Source organism: Choloepus didactylus, chromosome 13, assembly GCF_015220235.1.
Source record: "Choloepus didactylus isolate mChoDid1 chromosome 13, mChoDid1.pri, whole genome shotgun sequence".
NCBI lineage: Eukaryota > Metazoa > Chordata > Mammalia > Pilosa > Megalonychidae > Choloepus > Choloepus didactylus.
The window spans coordinates 83,330,311-83,349,694 of NC_051319.1; the positions used below are offsets into that span (position 1 = coordinate 83,330,311).

Sequence of the window (19,384 nt, forward strand, 5' to 3'; positions counted from 1 at the left end):
GCTCAGCCATCTTCCATGGGCCTGGCTCTGCTCCTGGTTCCTGGAAGCTCTTTCCTGGAGTAACGGCCAGGGCCAGAGGGTCCTCGGGCTGATCCTGGAACAGGTGTTGGGATAGGGGTGGGGTGGGGCTGCAATGTAGCCCGCAGGGAAGCCGGGGTGGTCAGGTTGACCTGGGGCACCCCCATCCTTGCAGCAGCTGACCTTCCCCCACACCACAAATCTAAATCTTCTTCCCGGCCTTGCCGAGCCTCAGCCTGGGACTCGGGCCTGAGCGTCTTCCATTGTCCAAGCTTTGGTTTCTGCATCTGTCAAATGGGGCTTAGAGGGTCTGTTATGGCCCCTCCCAGGGCCCGGTGAGATCAGACAGATGCTCACAAATGAAACTGCAAGTGGCAGCCCCACCTGACCCCAGGCTCCCAGTCCCAGGTGATGGAGCCAGGATTCATTCTAAGGAAGGGGCCTCAGGCCAGAAGAGTGACTGGGGAGAGCAGGACTTGAAGCCAAGATGCTGAAACCAGCTGGTTCCGGGAACCCTGCCCTGCCCTGTCCCAGGCGGGCACCCAAGTTCCAGCCATGCCAGTGGGGGTCAGAGGCAGAGTCTCGAAAGTGAGCCGCCCCAGGACGTGGGAGTGAGAGAAGAGCATTCTGGGAGGGGCACAGGTAGCTTGGAGAGAGCACAGTATGTGTGTCCACACGGTGGCCTACCTCATTTTCTTTGTTTTTTTCTTTCGTGATAATCTGAGGGCCTGGGGTTTTACTTTGCATATAACTGGTTCTGTGTGCCTTTGACGGCTCGCTCACACTTCCAACCATGACAGATCTCTCTTACTGCCAGGAAATTGCAGGGGCAAGTATTTGGCCCAATGTAGGAGGGACATAAGCAGAAGCACCAAATATCTGTCCTACCAGTACCCACCTCACCCCACCCCCCAGTGCAGAGAGAAGGAGTCGAGATCACTGGGTTTTATTAGTTTTTATTTAGAATCCAGAGGGGAAGAACTTGGTCCCCACCTAGGCCCCAAAGCTGGAGAAGGGAGGGAGAGTGGCAGAGAAAGGCAAGGCCTCCCCGCCCTCCGGGGTCAACCTACAAGAAGGAATGGGGACAATCCAGAGGAAGCCCCAGCTTTCTCCTGGAGGGCTGATGACACCGGGAAGGAGGAGTCAAACTAGAGCTCTTCTCTTGTGACTGGAGCCTCCTCCAAGCAGGCCCCCCGGGCACCCCCACACAGCAACGCCTCCACAGCCCCTTGGCCTTGCCGGTGGACTTCGTAGATCTGGTCTTCTCCGAACTCCCCCAGGTAGTGCAGACATGTCCTGGAAAGCCTAGGGGAGCCCAGCAGGGGCCTCAGACTCTGCCCAGTCCACAGGGGTGGACAAACCAAGGCTTTCGGGGCTCCGTTCCATCCCCCCATCCTCCTGTCCTCACCTGACGGGCCAGGGGCCCCCTGTGATCATCACACTGATGGTTGGCTGTGGCCCTTGGCTAAGCCCTGGGCCTATGAGATGTTTCTCCTGGTTCACTTCTCGGACCCCGTATCTGGTGGCAGCGGGGAGCAGAGCAGGGCAGCGTTAGTGGAAGCCCAGTCAGGGTGGGGCCTGTCTTCTCATGAAGCGGGGCACACTATGACACTTCATGAGCATTTGTTGAGCTCAGTGCCTAGACTCTGATTCTCTCTGATAGAAAACTGAGACCCAGAGGGAGAAACCCCCGACCCCAGGTCCCATAGGGAGCCAGTGAGACCGCTCTCCCTCTTTGGGCCACCCAGACATCACCCCACCCAGTCCCAACCACAGGCCAGAGCCCTGGGGGAGTGTGCATGTGGTGTGAGTGGGAGAGTGGGGCTCCCCAGCCACCAGCCTCATCCCTAGAGGAGGCGGGGCCGATTGGTGACTCACTCCTGCCAGCTCTGGGAGCAGCTCTGGTCCAGGACGTCTGTATACACGGACTCACTCAGCTCCGGCCTCCCCCCAGAGTCTGGGGTGTGAAGCTTGGCCTCGGCCTCTGACAGATATCGCCACATCTGGAATAAGGAGGAACTGGGAGCCAGGGCTGCAGGTGGGCCTGCACAGGGGCAGAGGGCAGGAGCCCAGGGGTGGGGTCTCTGGGGAGCCTGGGGTGACAAGGGAGCCGTTTGGGCAGGAAGCACCTGCAAGGCAAGTTGCGCGGTGGCTCCTCCCCGAGTCCTGCAAGTTGGGACGGGATCTACTTCCCTGGAATGGGGTGGGGGTGGGAAACGCTGAGATGGAAGGGGAGGCCTGGGCACTGGGGCTCCTCTCCCGGGGCACTTGTGCTCTGAAACCTCCACCCATTAGCACATGCTATTTTAAACCATGGGCACAAGAAATAAAACAACAGACACACACTCACAGGACATGTGCTCACGCAGAGGCAGTGGCATGGACCTGCTCCACAGGTGTATGTGTGAACTGAGACACACCTGTGCTCACGTATGCATGCACTCGAAATACATACATCCAAGTAGACATATACAGATGCACCCCCAGTCATGTATTAGGAGGAAATCCAGATGTGAAGATGGCCCTGAAAAGGGAGATGTCTGAGAGGATAAGCAGGTGATTTCCTGGGATCCCAAGACACTTTGGGGTGCCCCAGAATGTCTGTTCTCTTTTGATCATACAGATGGGTAAACTGAGGCATGAAGGTTTGTATGAGGTGTGAATGCCAATACCATGGAAGGCTGGCCCGGGGCTTGTTTCCCAGGGGGTCAAAGATGGGTGTTCAAAGGCCAGGGGTGGAATCTGAGACAGATGGAGGGGTCGGGCTTGAGGAGGGGACTTGGAAGGGGTGCGTGGACTGGGGGCCGAGGGGTTGGCTCACCTGGTAGGCCACTGCCCTGCAGGCGTCACAGCGCAGGTGGGCAGGCATGTGAGCCGAGTATATCTCCTCATCGTCCAGCTTAGGCGCCGTGGCCGTGAGTGGGGCCCTGTCCCCAGAGCTCTCTGGGATGGCCCAAGCCCCCTGAAGCAGCAGGAGCAGTGGTAGTGACAGCCTCATGGTCTCTGGAGGCGGCTCAGAGAGCGTGGACTCTGGTTGGGGTGCAGCTGTGCGTGTGCATGTGTGTGGTGGGGCTGCCCCGAACACCTGGGACTGACCAATGGGGAACCAACACCTCACACTTCCCATCCTGCCCCTCCCCCAGGGCCCTGGAGATGCCACGTGTGCATCTTCTCTGGCGGGGCCGCCTGGCTCCAGCCATCTCAGCCCCATTTCACAGAAGGGAACAATGAGGCAAGGAGTGGGGTGGAGCCTGGGCAAGAAGGTTTGGAAGCCAGTACCTCCCACATTCTGGATCTGGATATGGGCCAGACCCTGCGCTGAGCACCTTGTGTGTGTGTGTGTTGGGGGTGGGGGGAGGTTACTTTTTTTTTTTTTTTTTTTCTGCTGAGGACTCCAAAGCTCAGACAGAAGTGACAAACCCAAGGCCACACAAGACTGATCAACCCCAAAGCCCACTGACAACTCAGCTACGAGGAGGAATGAATCCACAGGTTTGGTTGCCAGCCCAGGTTCGCCTTCCTGTGAGATATGTTAAGCTCACTGAGGGTGTGAAAGACACAGATAGTGTCCTTCCCTGGGCACCCTCCACCCAGGCCATACCCAGGCACTGGAGGGCACTGTGGCGGTGGCGGGTGGGGAGGGGCAGCCATTAATGGGCTGCGGCAGGAAATCAGGCACCTCACACAAGTTGTTTCAGCCACCACGTCTCAATAGATCAGCGATTTATTGCACACACAGGATGAGGGGAGGAGCCTAGGGGTGGCCCAGGGCCCTCCGTGTCATCCAGACCAGTGTCACTGGCCAAGGGGAGGTGTCCAGGCCATCCTGACCCATATTTCTCCCAGTCAGCTTCCAGTCCAGGTCAGGGTGGCAGGGACTCCTAGAGTTCTGAGCCCCCCAGAGGCCCAGAGCTTAGGAGCGGCAACGTGACCCCTGGCACTGTCTTCTCCAAACTCATCACATCACACACCAAGCCAGCAAAGGCCAGCCATTTCAGGTTAAGAACTAGTCATACTCCCACTCAGACCATCTACCACTCCACGCAGGTCCCTCCTCATCTCCCTCAGCCCCTAGGGCAAGGCCCACCATAGGCTCCTGCTGGGTCCTGGGTCCTGTCCCTGTCGTGTCTGTTACTGAGGGGATGGAACCAGGTGGCTCTAGGTCTCTCTGCCCTGCCCAGGGGCATCGCTTCTGCTGCCAGACCTAACCCACCCTCCACCCCACCAGAGGGGTCCAGAGTCTCTTCTGGGATAACAGGCCAACAATCCTCTCTGCTTGTAAGACCTTCCTGATGACTCATTTCACTTGCCCCCACTTTTGTTGGGAATGGCTGAAGCCCCACCCCTGGCCCCAGGATGAGCCAGCTCAGTCCTGAGGGCTTGGAAGAGAAGCCAAGTTAGAGAGTGGGGTTGTGGGGAGGAGTGAGGGGTGGGGCTCTCAGCTGGGGACTCCAGCCACCTCTGCCCACCTCTCCCCTAGTCACTCCACCCCCAATCCCCAATCCCAGGCCTCCACAGCCCCTCTCCATGTTACTTCCCTGCTCCAATTCCACCTACTGTCCCCGCAGCTCTTTTTCTCAGACCCAGCCTGGCTTGGGGCTGCACCAGCCACTTTCCCCCATACCCTTTCAGGCCAAGGCTCAGATCCTCTTCCAAAGAGTGGCAGATTTGATAGCCAAAGTCCTTCCCCCTCCATCCCACCAGTGCTGGTTGACCTGCTCCAACTCAGGTGGGCCACATTCAGGGAGGGTCAGACAGCACACTACCTATAGGGGCAGCCCTGTCCCCTAATGCTCCCATTCCCTGCTGCCTCCCCACCCCCCTCACTCATTTGATCCCAAGCTCAAACCCTCCTCAGGCCTGCTCCTGGGGACAAGCTCTGGGGCTCCTCACTTTTACTTTTTTTTTTTTTTTTTTTTGCTTGCTTGCATATACACACACACAAACACATCACACCCTGGGTATGCTAGGAAAGAGGGATGTACAATTTTGCTGGGGGGGTGGTAGGCACCCACTCCCTGAGCTCCAGCCCAATCGACCCAAGGGCCAGAAAGATTCTCTAGGTAACTTCCAGTCTGAAGACCAGATGGGATGGGTCAGGAAAAGAGGTGATGGAAGGAAGGGAGGGCAGGGGGCTGGATGCCAGAATCTCCCAGGCTATCAGCAGGCCCCAACACTATGAAGATCAGGTAGGTACTGGGGCCTCACACGGTAAATAAGGAGCCCTTGCCGGCCTGGGAGGGATCTGAGCTGGAGGGCGGAGCACAGAGAAGCAGAGGAGGTGCGGGGCTGGGGGTCCCGCTCACCGGCAGGTAGTACATCCCGTCCAGGGTCCCTGACTCAGAGGCCCAGGGTAGGTGGGGATTGCTGAGGGCCGGCGGGCCCGGGGACGGCGGCAGTGAGAGGCCAGGGATAGGCCCATAGGAGGGCGGGTAGAGACCTGGCCCTAGAGCCAGAGGGGTGTACACGCGGCGGGGCGGCCCCGGGGGCGAGGGTGGCAGCAGCACCTCCACGTACTGCCCGGTCTCCGGGTCGAACAGCAGCCGCAGTCGAGGCTGCCGCGGCACCTCCACAAAATAGTAGCGGCCACTCTCGGGGTCCACCAGGACCTTCCCTGGATGCGCAGCCCCGGGTGGCCTGCGAGACCCCTGGGAAGGGCCTTCGCGGGGCCGGTCCATGGGGGGCGCCGAAGCAGCGCGGGGCTGGGGCGGAGCGGTTCTGCCAGCCGACGCCTCGGTCTCCCTCACGAGGGGCGGCGGGACGGCAGTCGCGGGCTCATGGACCGCAGAGGGTGCCTCCAGTTTGGGGGATATCCCAGAGCTCGAGCTGGGAAGCGCCAGAGGGGAGCTGGGAAGGGGTGGTCGAGGTGGTTGGGCCCCCACTGTCCCTTTGGGGGACCGCTGCGGAGAGGTGCGAGCGCCGCCTAACGGGCTGGTCCGACCTTCTCCCTCGGGAACGAGGCGCTGGGCCTCCGCATCCCTGTTCTTTCCTCCGGGACCGCACGCTCGGACTACCCGGGTTCCCTCGGGCCGGCGGCCCAAGGCCAGGGCACCAGGCAGGCGGATCTCCGTGCGCGCGAAGGGTTTCGCGGTGCTGTTTTCTGCTCTCCGCCGTGGGACCCCGCTGGGCTGCGCAGCGTCCCGGGAGAGAGTGTCGGGGCTGGGGGTCGACTCTGAGAGCTCATAGGGGTGTGGCACGACCGGCAAGAAGTCCTTGAGAAAAATGGAAGTGTAGTGACCCGGAGCGGGAGACCCCAGCGCCTGGAACTCTTGCACCTGGGACGAGCCTCCCTCCTCTCCGCAGAGGTCGGCAGGAGGTGCAGGCAGCCCTGAGCCTGGGGTTCCCGCCGGGAAGGTTGGGGCGTACGTGGTCTTCACCATCTTACGCACGTCGCAGGGCCGTGGAATGGCCGCGCGCGGGCGTCCTGAGGCCACTTCTCCAGGGCCCAAAGCTTCCGGACGCACGTCGGTGTCCAGGGCGCCCGCGAGTTGACTGCGGGGCGGCTCTGGTGCAGCCACCTCTGGCGACCGCTGACTGCCTCGAAAGGCAAGATCTGGGGTCTCCCGGGTGGAAGGACTCTGTGCCACTGTTAGCTCCGGGGTCCCTGGTGTAGATGGCGTAGACGCTGCCTGCTCTTCCTGGGCTAAACCATTCAGACCTTGTGTAGATACTATCGATGAACCTTGCACGGTGGGTTCCCACGTCTTTTGAGGTGATGAGCGACACGGCCCCCCAACAGGACGGTCTGGAACCTCCCATGGGGACAAGGCCGGCGGGGACGCGCTCCTCCTCTCCTCTACCGTATCCCCAACTGCCGGATGCGCAATCTCCCACAGGGAAGGAGCTTCGGGGGACAGACGTCTTGTCCTGGCGACACCCTGATTCCACTGGGTAAGGGTCGCAGGGGAAGGGCTCCTTCTGCTGACAGTTTCCTCGACAGCCGGATTCCGATTTTCCCGTGCAGAGGAAGTTTCGGGGAACGACGGGTTCCTCGCCCTCCCGACAGCCCACGGGGACAGAGACTGTGGGGACGGCTGGCGAGGACCCCTCACGGTCCCATTCGGAGCCTCTCGCGGCGGGGACGGACTTCTTGGCCTCACAGCTCTATTCGAAACCAACCAGGGAGCCCTAGTCTCGAAGGGCGGGCTCCGTGCCCTCGGGACGGTTCGATCCGGGGCGATCTCCGGCGGGAACCGAGTCTTGAGTTCCCGGTTGCGCACCTCCTGGGTCTTCTCCCCTGACTGTAAGAAGATGCTGGAGCTGACAGGGCCCAGCGGCTCAGTACCCGGCGCGGGCTTGTCGCGCCGAATTGCGCGCTCGCGGAGGCTTGGCCACGGCCGTGGGGCTCTGGCAGAGACCGAACTATCGTGCACGCGGGGTGGCCGAGACCTGGTCTGTTCTGGGACGACTCGGGCGCTACGGGCCGTTTCCCGGGTCGCAGGCTCCGGCCGCCCCGTGGGCCCGGAGGTGGAGCTGTTCGGGGTGGGGACCGCCGGGCTCAGTTTTCTGGCCAGCGCCGTCTGCACGAGGCCCGCGGCGGCCTGCAGGCGGCCGAGAGATTCGTCCAGGGAGCCGGTGCGCAGGAGCAGCCGGGGGCGCTGCGGACCGGCCGCCCGCGGAGGACTCAGGGGCCGGGGTCTCAGCTCGATCTGACGCTTGGGCACAGTCCGAGGCCTGGCGGGCGCGGCGCGCTCCTCCAGCGCCACCTCTACACACTCAAAGTGTGCGGGGGCGGCGGGACTCGGCCCTTGGGGACGCAGCTCCAGGTAGGTGGCCCAGCGGGAGCCACTGTCGGGGTCCTGGGAGTGTGGTGGGGCGGGAGCTGTAGTCGCCGGCCCAGGCGGCGAGAGGCTGCGGAAGGTCCGCGCGGTGAGCTGTTGCACTTCGCGATCTGTTGCGTCCGACCGGCTGAACAGGGGCCCGGCGCCGAAGATGACTTCCATCTCCCCCGACGGCAGCATGCGCAGCTGGGGCTGGGGTGGCGGCGGGCCCGAGCCGGGGCCTCGCGGGAAACCCGAGCTGGGCCCAGGCCGCTGGGGGCTATTCTGGGCGCTGACGGACAGGAGAGGCTGCGCGCCCGCCCCCTGCGCTGGGGCCACCCAGGGCCAACTCGCTCGGGCCTCCGCGTCCGGCCCCACGTCCGGAGGCTCTGGAGAGCCCGGAGCTGTGTAGTAGGAGCCTGACGAACCGGAGGAGTCCTGGCGCTGCGCGGAGGCCGCGGGCAGTCGCCCCAAGAGGCCCGGCAGGGCTGGCGGGGCAAGCGCGGTCAGCATGGTGGGGCCGGACGCCGCGCACTACCTCCCTCGCGTTCGCCTACGCTAGCACCGCCGCCGCCCGCACTGTCCCCGCCCCGCCCGCGGATGTCGTGGGGTCACCGCGCCTTAAAGCGGCCGCGTCCACTCCTGAGCCAGCGGCATCGGCCGCGGGAGAGACCTGCCCTCCCCCCTCGGCCGAGACATCCTTTCTTTTCCCTGGAGCTGGACAGGGCACCTAGGGTGGGACTCCAGGCTTTGGCTGACGCGCAGGTGAGGGGAAGGGAGGTGTCCAACTTAGAGCGACGGGCTAGGCCCTTCGCCACAGGTTACAGGTGAGGAAACAGGCCGAGCAGGGAACTGCCTGAGGCCAAGCACCATGGTATGCGGATCCTGATTTTAGCTTCGGAGACTAGCCTAGCAGGCCAGGCTACTCTGGTCTTACCAGCAATTTCATCTTCTTCTCAGCCCCCAGCATCTTCCCATTATTGCAGGGCACTCCCTGCTCCCTGGCCCTCTCACCCACTACCCAAGCTAGAGCATCTTCTTTGATTCCAGTCATCCTCCAACTTTGGATAGAATGAAGAACATCAATGGAGGGAACTGCAACCCCCAAAATAAAAAGCTGTGCTGGAGGCCTCAGGAGGGTTCTGTCCCTGGCTGGACTCATTGCCCCCTGCCTTTATTGGGAACCCATTGGAAGGGGATGGAGTGGACTGCTATAGCTCTGACAGCCTGTCTTGCCACCCAGAACAAGCCCTTGTTGCTAATGTGGAGTACTTTGAGAACCTTTGGGGTGGCTTGTGGTCTCCTCTCTAGTCCTTCCGAAGCAGGAGCAGACGCTCATAGGCCTTCATTCCAGCCCCCAGCCCAGAACCTGCAGTGGGGATAGTGGTTGTGGGGGAGCAGCCACCACCTGCCATTGTCGTATTAACACTGGGCACCACTTGCCCTTAAACTTCTGGTCTCAAGGTCCTGCTATGACTCAGGCTCCAGGCAGCCCTGGAGTGAAGTGCTGGAGCTTCCTGTGCTATCACCTTCACACCAATCCAGGAGAGGCAAGACTTGACAAATCTGACTCAGCCTCGTCTGAAGTGGGACTTGAGGTGGGATGTGTCCCATCCTTGCCTAGGGTGCCTTTAGTGATGGCCTCTGAGAGGACAAGCCTGTCCACCATATCCAGCCCTGCCTGTGCAAGCTGAGCAAATCACGGCCCCTTCCGAGACTGTTTCCCCAACTAAAAAATAGACATAGCGTTTTCCTTTTCCCTTCCTCCCAGTTGTGGAGACTGATGAGCTTCTGTTTGGGGTGGTATAAGAAGGTGCAAATGTTAGACTAGGCTATAATATTACTCTTGTTATGTGATGGAAACAGATTTCCCAAATTCATTGTCCTGGAACTTTGAAGTCTCTGGTCTAGTGTGACTACACAAACACACACACACACACACACAACACAGCCCTTCTTGCTGAGAGAGTTAAATTTACCAGGGTACTGGGAGTAGGGTGGGATGCTACTGGGATTACCAGGGCTGTTTGTTTAGGGAGGAATTAAATTCCAAGTGTAAGAGGTAATGCCTCCTAAACAACAAAGACTCAGCTCCTTCCCCAAGGTCATGACTCTACAACTCCATGGCCCCCACTCCTACTCAAGGGAGGGAGAGAAGACACGGGCTGGAATTTTGAGCAGCATTCGCTTCTGAGCCCAGGCGTGGCCAGCAGGAGGTGGTCCACTTAGGTCACACAGACCCAGAAGGCAGGCAGGGAGGAAGGCAGGAGAGTGCCCACTGTCTCTTCCTCACCCCTACCATGGCCTGGGAAGGAGGACCCACAAGATGGGAAGGGCAGGTTTGGGGACCCCCAGAGCAGAGAATGCAGAGGTCGGGTACTAGAGCCAGAGAACAAGAAGGCGACGATAATTTTATTTTTCTCTGGGACGCTGGTGGCTCCGGGCCTGACACATCCCTGAGGACTTCTTATGCTTCCGGTCCAGCACCTGGGCCATGTAGTTCTCCTGCTGCTTCTGGATCCGGAAGTCAGACATGTGATTCCTGCAACGGAGCCAGCTGGGCGTGGGCTGGGGACAGCCAGGGTAGGGGCCAGAGGTCTGGCTCCCCACTTCAGTCACAACCCCCAGCCTGGCCCGGAACCCTCACCTGAAGATCTGTTTCTGCTGGCTGATAACTTGCTGCAACTCCTTAATCTCATTCTCTTTGCCATTAAGAATATCTTCTTGCTTTATAATGTGAGACTCAATCTCTGCGGGGGAAAGAGGCAGGGAGGAGGGGTGGTTCCCATCCGATGGGCCCCTTTCTGAGATAAAGGATTCCCTCTTAGGTCTTTTCAGAACTTGGATCTGCCCCTCCCACAGACGCTCCACAAGTAGTTGCTAACACTTTAGTATGAATGAATTTATTATGGAGTCTTGACAGCGTGGGGTGGAAGGGTGTGTGTGTGTGCGTGATGATTGTGTCAGTGACTCCACAACTCTATTCTGGACCAGGTGACCAGAGGGCAGGTAAAGGCCCTTGGAGAGAGGCTGCCCAAAGGAGGAAAGATGAATGGCTCCTGCCCTCAACTCCTGCAGGTCTTTACAGATGTCACCTCCTTGGTGAGACCTTCCCTGGTCTAAAATTACAACCTTGGCCCATACCTCCTATCCCTTCTCCTGCTTTATTTTTCTTCTTAGCACTTATATCTAATATACTATATATTTTATTCATTTGTCTTATTCCCTACTAGGATGTAAACTCCATGAGGACAAAGATCTTTGTTTTATTCTCTGCTATATCCCTAGAGCCTAAAACAGTACCTGGCCCACAGGAGGTGCCCGGTAAATTTATTTGCGGAATGAAGGAACGAAATGTCCTCTGGGGGTTTAGGACTTAGAAATATCACATGGTTCAGTCACCTCAGTCCAACCAGACCTACTGAGGCCAGTTGAAGGCTGGGGCTTCGGGGATGGCGGGAGAAGACAGGGATCCTGCCTTCAAGGAGGCAGCTCCTGAAAGAAAAGTGTAAGACTCAGGAACTGATTGGTCAGTGGAACAAGCTACGTTTCCATGAAGTGAATACTGATGAGACAGCATGACCACCTTGGGCAAGGTGCTTCCCTTTTCTGACAAAGACAGTCCCTGTCTGTATTCCACAGTGGGGGGGAGTGAGGCAGTCATGGCAAAGCCCGCCCCCAGGTGAAGTGCTCTTTATATGTAAGAATGATTTCTGTGTCTTGGTTCAAAATCCAAGGGGATACAGGGACCTGGGGGGGATGCTTCGTTTATATAACTTGCCCATCATGGAGCCCTAGAAAGTTCCGATCCTCACGGGAAGAAAATCCCACTGTCTTTAAAGGTTGGACAAAGAAGAACTAACTAGAACACAAGCTCTGAAAATGCAGAAATGCTGAAGCATTGGAGATTCCAGAAGAGAAGATCTAGTAAAAAGTGAAGGCACAGAAGAGAAAGAGGAAAGAGACATGGGTGAAGGGAAGAGAATGAAAACCCATGTTCCCGGGGTCATGAGACCAGAATTATTGGGCATCCCTTCCCACAGTCAGCCAGCTAATCTAGTTTAACTGCTTGTGGAATTCTTTTAGGAAAAAGAATCAGAAATCTGTGTGAATCTTTTAAAGCAAAAGCTTGGGGCACCCAAATGAGAAATGGTCAGAAAAATCCCTTTGAGAAAAACAAAGAACTATGTAAGTGTAAAAATCACCACCTCAAAAAAAAAAAAAAAAATCAAACTCAAACCACACAAGGCGGGGTTGGAGGGGCCCACGGGCCAGCATGAGACTCAGGGTCACCAGATCTGCTCCTGTGAGGTGAAGGCTTGGGCCCCACAGGAGAGGTTCCAGACATTCTGAGGAGACGCAGCCAGGCCCTAGAGAGAAGATGTCTCCCACTCTATCAGGAAAGAACCTCAGGTTCCTTTTAGGGAGGTAGGGGATGCCCAGTGAGAGGGAAAGGACTAGGGAACCAGACGAGGGGCCTTGGGTATGAAGGCAGTGACTGCCTGCTGGGCTCCAGGAGACCCTAGCTAGAGCCCTGGGTCAGCTGTGGGGACTGTGGGGCCTGGCAGCTCAATGGCCAGATCGAAACTGTCTGCTGGCCTCTTACCAGTGAGTGTTTACCAAGGGAGCGAGAAAGAGGGCTAAGTGAGCAGGTGGGAGTGAGGGTGCCCAAGGAGGTGGGCACCCCACCAGGAGGGGCCTAAACTTCCCTTTGGCTTGGGCTCTGGTCTCTGGCCTACTTATGATCTGCTGCAGTTAATGAAGCAGATATTGCATATGGAATTCATATTCTACTTCTAAAACTGGGTATTCGGAGTTCAGCATTTGGAAAAATGAAAGAGTTTCCTGAGGTCTAGAGATCCTGAGTAGCTGACTCTGAAAGTGCCCCACAACTCAGGGCACCAACTAAGCCAACAAGTGGGCCGCAGGGAACTGCACAGAGCAGAGGTGAGAACTGGTGGCCTATAGACATGTTCTATTTGGCCTTCACAATGCTTTAAAAAATTTTAAATCAGTTGTCAACACCAAAAAATCAATGAAGTTGCCATTAAAACCTGGTTTCCAGTTTCTTTTTCAGAGACACTGGGCCCACATTCCTGCAGCAAAGGGGCCAAGCCCTTGAGAGAGCACATGGCTCTCCACATCTCCACAGTCCCCACTCCCTTTTGGGTCTCCAACACTGAGGTTAAGGGTCTGTGTGCTGGCCCTGTTGTTCCTCGTATAACAGCTGTAAGAAAAGTACACTATTTCTAATACCGATCAAAAGTGGGAAAACAAAAGGTGGACTAAGAAGGTCATATGTTTCAAGAAAAATGGGAGCGAGCCCGTTCCTTTATGGCCGTGAAGAATATTGTACACCGACTGCTTCCCTCATTTTCGGAGCCTCCCTGGCCCCTGAAGGCCTTTGCGAAGGTGTGGCCCGCCTGGGCCTGCCTGTATCCTCAGCTGGGTACAGAAGTTGGGGTGAAACCCTGCCCTGGACACAGGCACTGGGCTGTTAGGGAAGAGCCCATGCATGCAAGTGTGGGGGGGAGCATGGATCTCCCGCCTACCATTGCACTTGGTGATGAGCTGGTCCTTCTTGCAGGACTCCTGCAGGGCTTTGCTCTTGACATTGGAGAGTCTGGGTGGAGAAGATAAGATGGGAGGGTGAGCAGGTTGGCAGGCTTTCAGGAGTTCCAAACTGACACCCCCCTCTCCCCACCGACGCCCACTCACGCTTTTTCAAAGGCCAGCTTCTCTTTCTCCAGCTGTTTGGTCAGCACCTCTACTTCTCCGAGCGCAAACTGCAGCTTCTCCTCTTCCTTGGCCAGGAGGACCTTGGTCTTGGCATGGGCAGCTTTCTCTTCCTGTAGGGGCAACAGCAGTGATCTCGTTACTCCAAGCCCTCTTGGGTCTCCGGGGCTCCTTTTATCAGCCCCTTTCTCAAAGAGTTTGGTAAGGCCTCATTAATGGGGCTGGAGGCTCTCAGAGGCCAAAACTCAGTGACTCTCCCCAACCACAGGGGCCCTGGGAAATGGGGGAGGCTTAGGAGCCTGCATAGGCCATTACTTACCACCAGCTTCTTCTCCACTGCCTGGAACTCTTCTTTACTGACAAAATTTTCATCCTGGAGAGCCATCTGCAACAGAGCCTGGCTCAGGGAGGGCCTGGGACTAGGGTGGGTAGGGTGCCTTCTAGGGACCAGGACCAAGGTTGGAGAATGCAATGATCCAGAGCACCTAGGATGGTACCCTGGGGCCTGGGAAGTAGGATTCAGTTCCCAAGATTCACTGAGCATCAACTCTGAGTTCTGTCCTCAAGGAGCAAGCAGGCTCATAGAAGAGAGAGCTTACAACCAGGCACTTCTAACATGGTGTGTGCTGGGATGGGGACACAGAGGGCTTGGTGCCCAGAAGAGGCACCTGACTCAGCCTGGGAAGTGGTGACATCAAAGCTGAGATCAGATTACTGAGTAGCAGTGGGCCAAAAGAAGAGAGGTAGAAGAGTGTTCCAGACAGTGGGAACACACGTGCAAAGTCCTGCTGCCAAGAAAAGATTTGGGTATCTTTAGGGAACTGAAAGTAATTCAGAGGCTAGAGATGGATGATACATTTTGTGGAATCAGGGCATTAGAGTGTAAACAGGGTCTGTCTCTCCTTGCCCCAGTCCCCTCCAACTTCCCAGAAGGGAAAACTGTTTCTAAGTTAGAACCATTAGAATGAGGAATATATATATGTGAAGTTCGTGTTATTTCTGAGATGGGGGATACATCCTAACCTTATCAAGTTAGAAAACAAAAACAGAAAATCTCCAGCTGGCCAGGATTTTACTATGGCCTGTTCAGGTAATCTGTGGCTCCCATGCTTTGCTCCCAGGAACTGGGTTTAGACCAACAATGCAAAAGCAAAGGGACATAAAGGGTTAACATGTGCAAGGGCCAACTCTGTGCTTACTCCACTCAGCAGGATACTGCATTTGACCTTGGGGAGGAGGTATACATATTAGAAGGCATGTGTAGTTTCCATGCCTTGGGAAGTCAGTGAAGTCATCTCCCACTTAAGAAAGGGGAAACTGAGTCTCAGTGAATGGATGGGAACATATCTACCAAGCCCTGCAACAAACAAGCAGGGAGAAGAGAGCGATACTTGACGTTAATTAAAACTCTCCCGTAGCTTTTCATGAAGTCTCCGCCCTTCTTTTGGCTCCTCTCCCACCAGCCAGAACTCATCTAGGCCCCTCCTCTTGATGACGCCATTAGAAATGGGCTCTAGCCACGCTTCTTGCATGGGACAGGGTCTGGCCCTGCCCCCACCAGTAAGGCGTCTAGTCCGGGCTCTCCCCCAGCTCTTCTGGCTGCGTACCACGTTCCTCAGCTGGTGGATCAGTTCCTCCTGAGATTCAATCACGTCCCGCAGTTGATCGAAGGCGAGACACACCGATCTTGACCCCCCCTGCGACCACCCAACGGGTGTCGCCATCTTTCGCCCCCTCCAGCTCGTTGGAAATGGCCTCCGCTGGGCGCCTCACCGCCGTCGCCCACCAATGAGAACATGACGCCACAGAGCACCCTGGAAACAGGGGGCGGGAACTTCCTCTCTTAGTAGGGTGGGGCCCGCCTCTTAAAGGAGCCGCCTGGGGCTAGGGGAGCCTCAAGGGATACTTTGGAATTTAAGTTTATAGGGAATTTGCACATTCTTTATATCTTGTGTTTCTCACTCAGGCTTGAGGAGCACGCAGGGCTCAGCTTAGACACCAGCCTTCAGCCTTCTCCCTGGGCCTGTTAAACCTCAAGAACCAGAAGGCAACCCCCAGCATCTTTAGCTTCACCTGCCCCTCATCTGCACCCTGATCTCCAAATTTGCTCCAGCTTCCTGTGATCCCCCTTTCTCTCAGGAATACACTTAGTACTTAAGGAACCCCCAAGATAACAGAGTCTTCAAACTCTGAGAGCAGGTCTGGACAGCCGCACCAAAGCCTTGCGCCTGCCTTGTCAGGGTGCCCGGGAGGGTGCTGAAGACCCTGAAGAGGGCTGAAGTGGGGCATGAAGGAGAGTTCTAAATTAAGGTAGGGAAGGATAAGATGATCACACATGTTCACCAATTCTCCTCACCCCCATCCCCACCCCCACTGCCCCCCACTCCCCCACCCCACAGGAGGGAAAACTGGGAACTTTTTTTGAAACCATGTAAGAATAAGCTTGGAGAAAATCAGACCTGATGTTTGTTGAGTGTTCACCATTTCAGGACACCGTTATTATATGTTATGATCATTATTTCATACCTTCCTCATAACAACGCTGCTGAAGTAGGTTCTATTATCCCCATATTGCAGAGGAGGAAACGCAGGCTCTGTGAGAAAGAATAACTTGCTCAAAGTCACCCAAGCTGGGAAGCAGTGGAGCAGGGTTCTGAGCTGGGCAGTGTGATGCCAGAGTCCATGTTCTTAACCCTGATGCTTGGTTGCATTTTTTGGTTGAACATTAAGGGATAACAAAGTTGTGGAATTTGACACCCCCAAGTAGGAAATGACTCTGTTAAGAACAGGTTTGGAATAAATGTTATCAGTGACTAGGAAGGGAAGCTGAAAGTTTAGGTAAGCCTCGCAAGCTGCTCCCTGACTCTCCCTAGGGGCTTTTTCTGAAATGGATGCTGTGGCCTGACAAACTTGGCCACTCTTGTGGTTCTCTCACTGGGAGCCTTGTTTTGTCTTTCCTTGTTTTTTGCATCTGTTTTCATGTCCTTGAGGGCAAGACTGCCTTTCTTCTTCTCTGTTGACCTCTCTTAAAGGGCCTAAAGCAGTACAGTCCTGTAGAACTTTGTGATGGAAATGTTCTCGATCTGCCCTATCCAATATGGCAGCCACCTGTGGCTACTGAGCATGTAAAATGTGGCTAATGCAACTGAGGAATTGATTTTTTTAATTTTTTAAAAATTTAGTTAACATTTACATTTAAATAACCATGTATGGCTAGTGGCTACCATATTGGGCAGTGCAGACCCAGAGGGTGCTGTGTAGTTGTGTGCCTCAGCACGAGCTCTCTCAGAATTTTGTCTGCCACATGTGAATGTTCACTGGAATCACCCTGGATGAAGCTGCACGTCCTCTGGGCTTCTGATCCCTGAGTCTTCCCCATGAACTGTATCCCCTCCTTAGGGCCTTTCATGAGCTGATGCTCAACAACTCTTACCACTCAGTATTCAGTTCTACCAGCTAGAACAGGTTGCCTTCCACCTATCTGGGGCAGAATGCTGGGGAGCAGTAGGCCCCAGCAGCCATAGTTCCCTGGTGAGGAGAGTTATGAGCAGGGGAGAACCCTGGATCCAGGTTCTCATCCTGCACACCAGATGGACGTGAGGGGTAGATACCCTGGTAGGGGACTGCCACAGACTCCCACTCTGTATGGCAACAAACACGCTGGGCCCCTGGCTCAGGATTGCGTGACATCACAAACAGCTCTGTGATCCTGCCCCGAGATTGGGGTGGGAGGAGACTGCCTTTCTACACAGGGTTGCCATCTTGGTTGGTGTTCCAATTATCTATTGCTACATAGCAACCCACCCCAAAATGAAGAGTTTACAATAAATGACCCAGTCATTTCTTTTGCTCATGAATTTGCAATTTGGGCAGGGTACGGTTGGGAAAAGCTTGCCTCTGCCCCAGGCAGTGTCAGCTAAGGGCTACGAGTTTCACTTCCAAGATGGCACACATGATTGGCAAGTTGGAGCTGTCAGCTGGAAAGCTCAGCCAAGGCCGAGGGTCAAAGGTCTTTGTCCCTCTCCATGGGCTGCTGGGGCTTTCTAATAGCATAGTGACTGGGTTCAAGGGCAAGCAACCTAAATAACAGGAAATGGAAGCCATCCATTTCTCAAGGCCTGGGCCTGAAAACTGGCATAGAGTCATTTCTGCTGTATCCTGTTAAGGAGTCACGAAGTCCAGATTCAAGGGGAGGGGATGTAGACCCCAGCTTTCGATGGGAGTAGTGTCAAAGAATCTGGGCTGTGCTGCTAGAGCAAGTCTTTTTAACAGATGGGCATGCCATTGCCTTCAAGTTTCAACTCAAAACCATATTGCAAATTAGATTAGTGGGGAGACAAATAGGCAGCATTTAATTATAATTATTATTATATATAATAAATAATCAAATAAACACCCAAATAAATTCCAAATTATGCCATTATTCAAATAACATTGTAGGTATGATGGATGTTAAGGAAGAGAGGAAAGAGTAATTTGGCTTAGTCTTGGGTGTTAGGGAGGACTTCTGTGAGGTGATGATGGTAAGTCTGAAGAATAACTAGGAACCACTCAGCATAGAGGGTAAGGGCAGGTGAGTGTGAAAGGGTTTCAGAAAGAGAGAACAGTAAGTGCAGGGTTCTGAGGGCAAAAGGGGTTGGCAGAATGTAGTAACTGAAAGGCAAATATGGCAGAAAGGAAAAAGATGCCTAAGGCAGGAGGGCAGTTGGGCAGTGGGTAGAGGTCGGGAACTTGACAGAGCCTTGTTTTTATCCTAGAAGCAATAGAAAGCCACTGAAAAATTTTAAGCAAGAGGGTTACATGATCCAGTTTACTCTTTGATTAGATCTCTCTGGCACAGTGAGCTGTATAGATTGGAGGGGGCCCTGTGTAGCTGCACACTACACAGAGACTAGTTAAGGGGCTGCAGAAGTAGTTTTTATGTCAGTGAAAGTGGATGGTACTTTGGGAGTCAGGTGGTATCAGAGGAGACTAAGAGTGGATGAATTTCAGTTGTTTTAGAGGGAAAATTGATAGGATTTAATGTTAGAGGGGACATAGGAAAAGGGAGGCCAAGGTATTTTGGTTACCTACTGTTGTGAACAAACTGTCATTAAATGTAATGGCTTAAAACAGCAACTATTTTATTATTATGCTCACAACTGAGCAGGGCTTGGTGGAGCAGCTCATCTCTATTCTGCCCAGCAACTGGGGTGGTATAAACGGTTCGACATGGGTTATATATCTGGGACCTCAGTTCTTGCTGTCAGCTTGGTTCCTCCATTCTTCTCTGATGACTTCTCCATGTGATTAACCCAGTGGTCTCAGGGTTGTCGGACTTCTTACATGGCGACTGGCTTCCCCCAAGCGCAAAAACAGAAGTAGACAGTTTTCGCCACATTCTATTGGTTAGAGTAGATCAAAGGCCAGCCCAGAGTAGAAAGGGGACTACACAGGGCATCAATATGTGGTTCACCGAGGGACACCAAATTAACAATCTACCAGTTTCCTGGTTTTCTGATTTTTGTACCTGGTAGTGTTCATAAAAATAGGGGGAGCACTGGACGTTTCTACTTCCATGCTATCTACATTAAAAAAAAATAATAATAAATAACTGCATCCTGTGAGAAGGGTGATTATATTTCAAGTCTCTCTTCTTCAGACAGGGTAAAATCCCTTTGTTATAGAATCCTGTGGTCCCCTGGGTTTCTCCTTTGACAGTCATCCCACTGGGGAGCTTTCCCACTAAGTGGTGAGCCCCAGGAGCCTTGGTGCTGCTGCCCTCCATCCCAAAAGTTCAGCCCACTTGGCACACAGTAGATTCTGACTGCCGAATTGAATCTCATCTCAGTTTTCCTTCAAATGAGAGGTACCATAACCACTTGGGCTCT

The 19,384-nt window shown here is 55.1% G+C and overlaps 3 protein-coding genes across 5 annotated transcripts; all 3 read right to left on the reverse strand.

Annotated features, from left to right (window-relative positions):
* Positions 1–954: 954 nt before the first annotated feature.
* Positions 955–3,081, reverse strand: MZB1 (marginal zone B and B1 cell specific protein). Its single transcript, XM_037801630.1, has 4 exons — positions 2,840–3,081; positions 1,897–2,021; positions 1,427–1,537; positions 955–1,323 (listed from the first exon to the last, which is right to left on the reverse strand). Exons 1-4 carry the CDS (start codon positions 3,014–3,016, stop codon positions 1,167–1,169), a joined length of 570 nt encoding a protein of 189 aa, XP_037657558.1. The 5' UTR covers positions 3,017–3,081; the 3' UTR covers positions 955–1,166.
* A 629-nt stretch (positions 3,082–3,710) lies between these two features.
* Positions 3,711–8,326, reverse strand: PROB1 (proline rich basic protein 1). Its single transcript, XM_037802105.1, has one exon. The coding sequence runs from the start codon at positions 8,289–8,291 to the stop codon at positions 5,223–5,225; it is 3,069 nt and encodes a 1,022-aa protein (XP_037658033.1). The 5' UTR covers positions 8,292–8,326; the 3' UTR covers positions 3,711–5,222.
* A 1,654-nt stretch (positions 8,327–9,980) lies between these two features.
* On the reverse strand, positions 9,981–15,303 carry SPATA24 (spermatogenesis associated 24). Of its 3 annotated transcripts, XM_037801341.1 has the most exons (6): positions 15,122–15,303; positions 13,834–13,899; positions 13,497–13,627; positions 13,331–13,401; positions 10,426–10,528; positions 10,170–10,320 (listed from the first exon to the last, which is right to left on the reverse strand). In XM_037801341.1, the coding sequence occupies exons 1-6, from the start codon at positions 15,236–15,238 to the stop codon at positions 10,191–10,193; spliced, it is 618 nt and encodes a 205-aa protein (XP_037657269.1). In that variant the 5' UTR covers positions 15,239–15,303; the 3' UTR covers positions 10,170–10,190. The 3 variants fall into 3 exon arrangements, with proteins under 3 accessions (XP_037657268.1, XP_037657269.1, XP_037657270.1); XM_037801340.1 differs by lacking the exon at positions 10,426–10,528 and having other exon boundaries at positions 9,981–10,320; XM_037801342.1 differs by lacking the exons at positions 10,170–10,320; positions 10,426–10,528 and adding an exon at positions 12,010–13,005.
* Positions 15,304–19,384: the final 4,081 nt, after the last annotated feature.

What these genes read in the sequence shown, in the direction of transcription:
- MZB1 (XM_037801630.1), bottom strand. Translation starts at nt 3,016, where the DNA reads ATGAGGCTGTCACTACCACTGCTCCTGCTGCTTCAGGGGGCTTGGGCC. An exon ending in TGCTCCCAGAGCTGGCAGGA is followed by an intron (nt 1,538 to 1,896) that starts GTGAGTCACCAA and finishes CGCTGCCACCAG; the next exon opens with ATACGGGGTCCGAGAAGTGA. An exon ending in GGGGGCCCCTGGCCCGTCAG is followed by an intron (nt 1,324 to 1,426) that starts GTGAGGACAGGA and finishes GGGCTCCCCTAG; the next exon opens with GCTTTCCAGGACATGTCTGC.
- PROB1 (XM_037802105.1), bottom strand. Translation starts at nt 8,291, where the DNA reads ATGCTGACCGCGCTTGCCCCGCCAGCCCTGCCGGGCCTCTTGGGGCGA.
- SPATA24 (XM_037801340.1), bottom strand. Translation starts at nt 15,238, where the DNA reads ATGGCGACACCCGTTGGGTGGTCGCAGGGGGGGTCAAGATCGGTGTGT. An exon ending in CAGTGGAGAAGAAGCTGGTG is followed by an intron (nt 13,628 to 13,833) that starts GTAAGTAATGGC and finishes TTGCCCCTACAG; the next exon opens with GAAGAGAAAGCTGCCCATGC. An exon ending in GCTCATCACCAAGTGCAATG is followed by an intron (nt 10,321 to 13,330) that starts GTAGGCGGGAGA and finishes GCTCCGTTGCAG; the next exon opens with GAATCACATGTCTGACTTCC.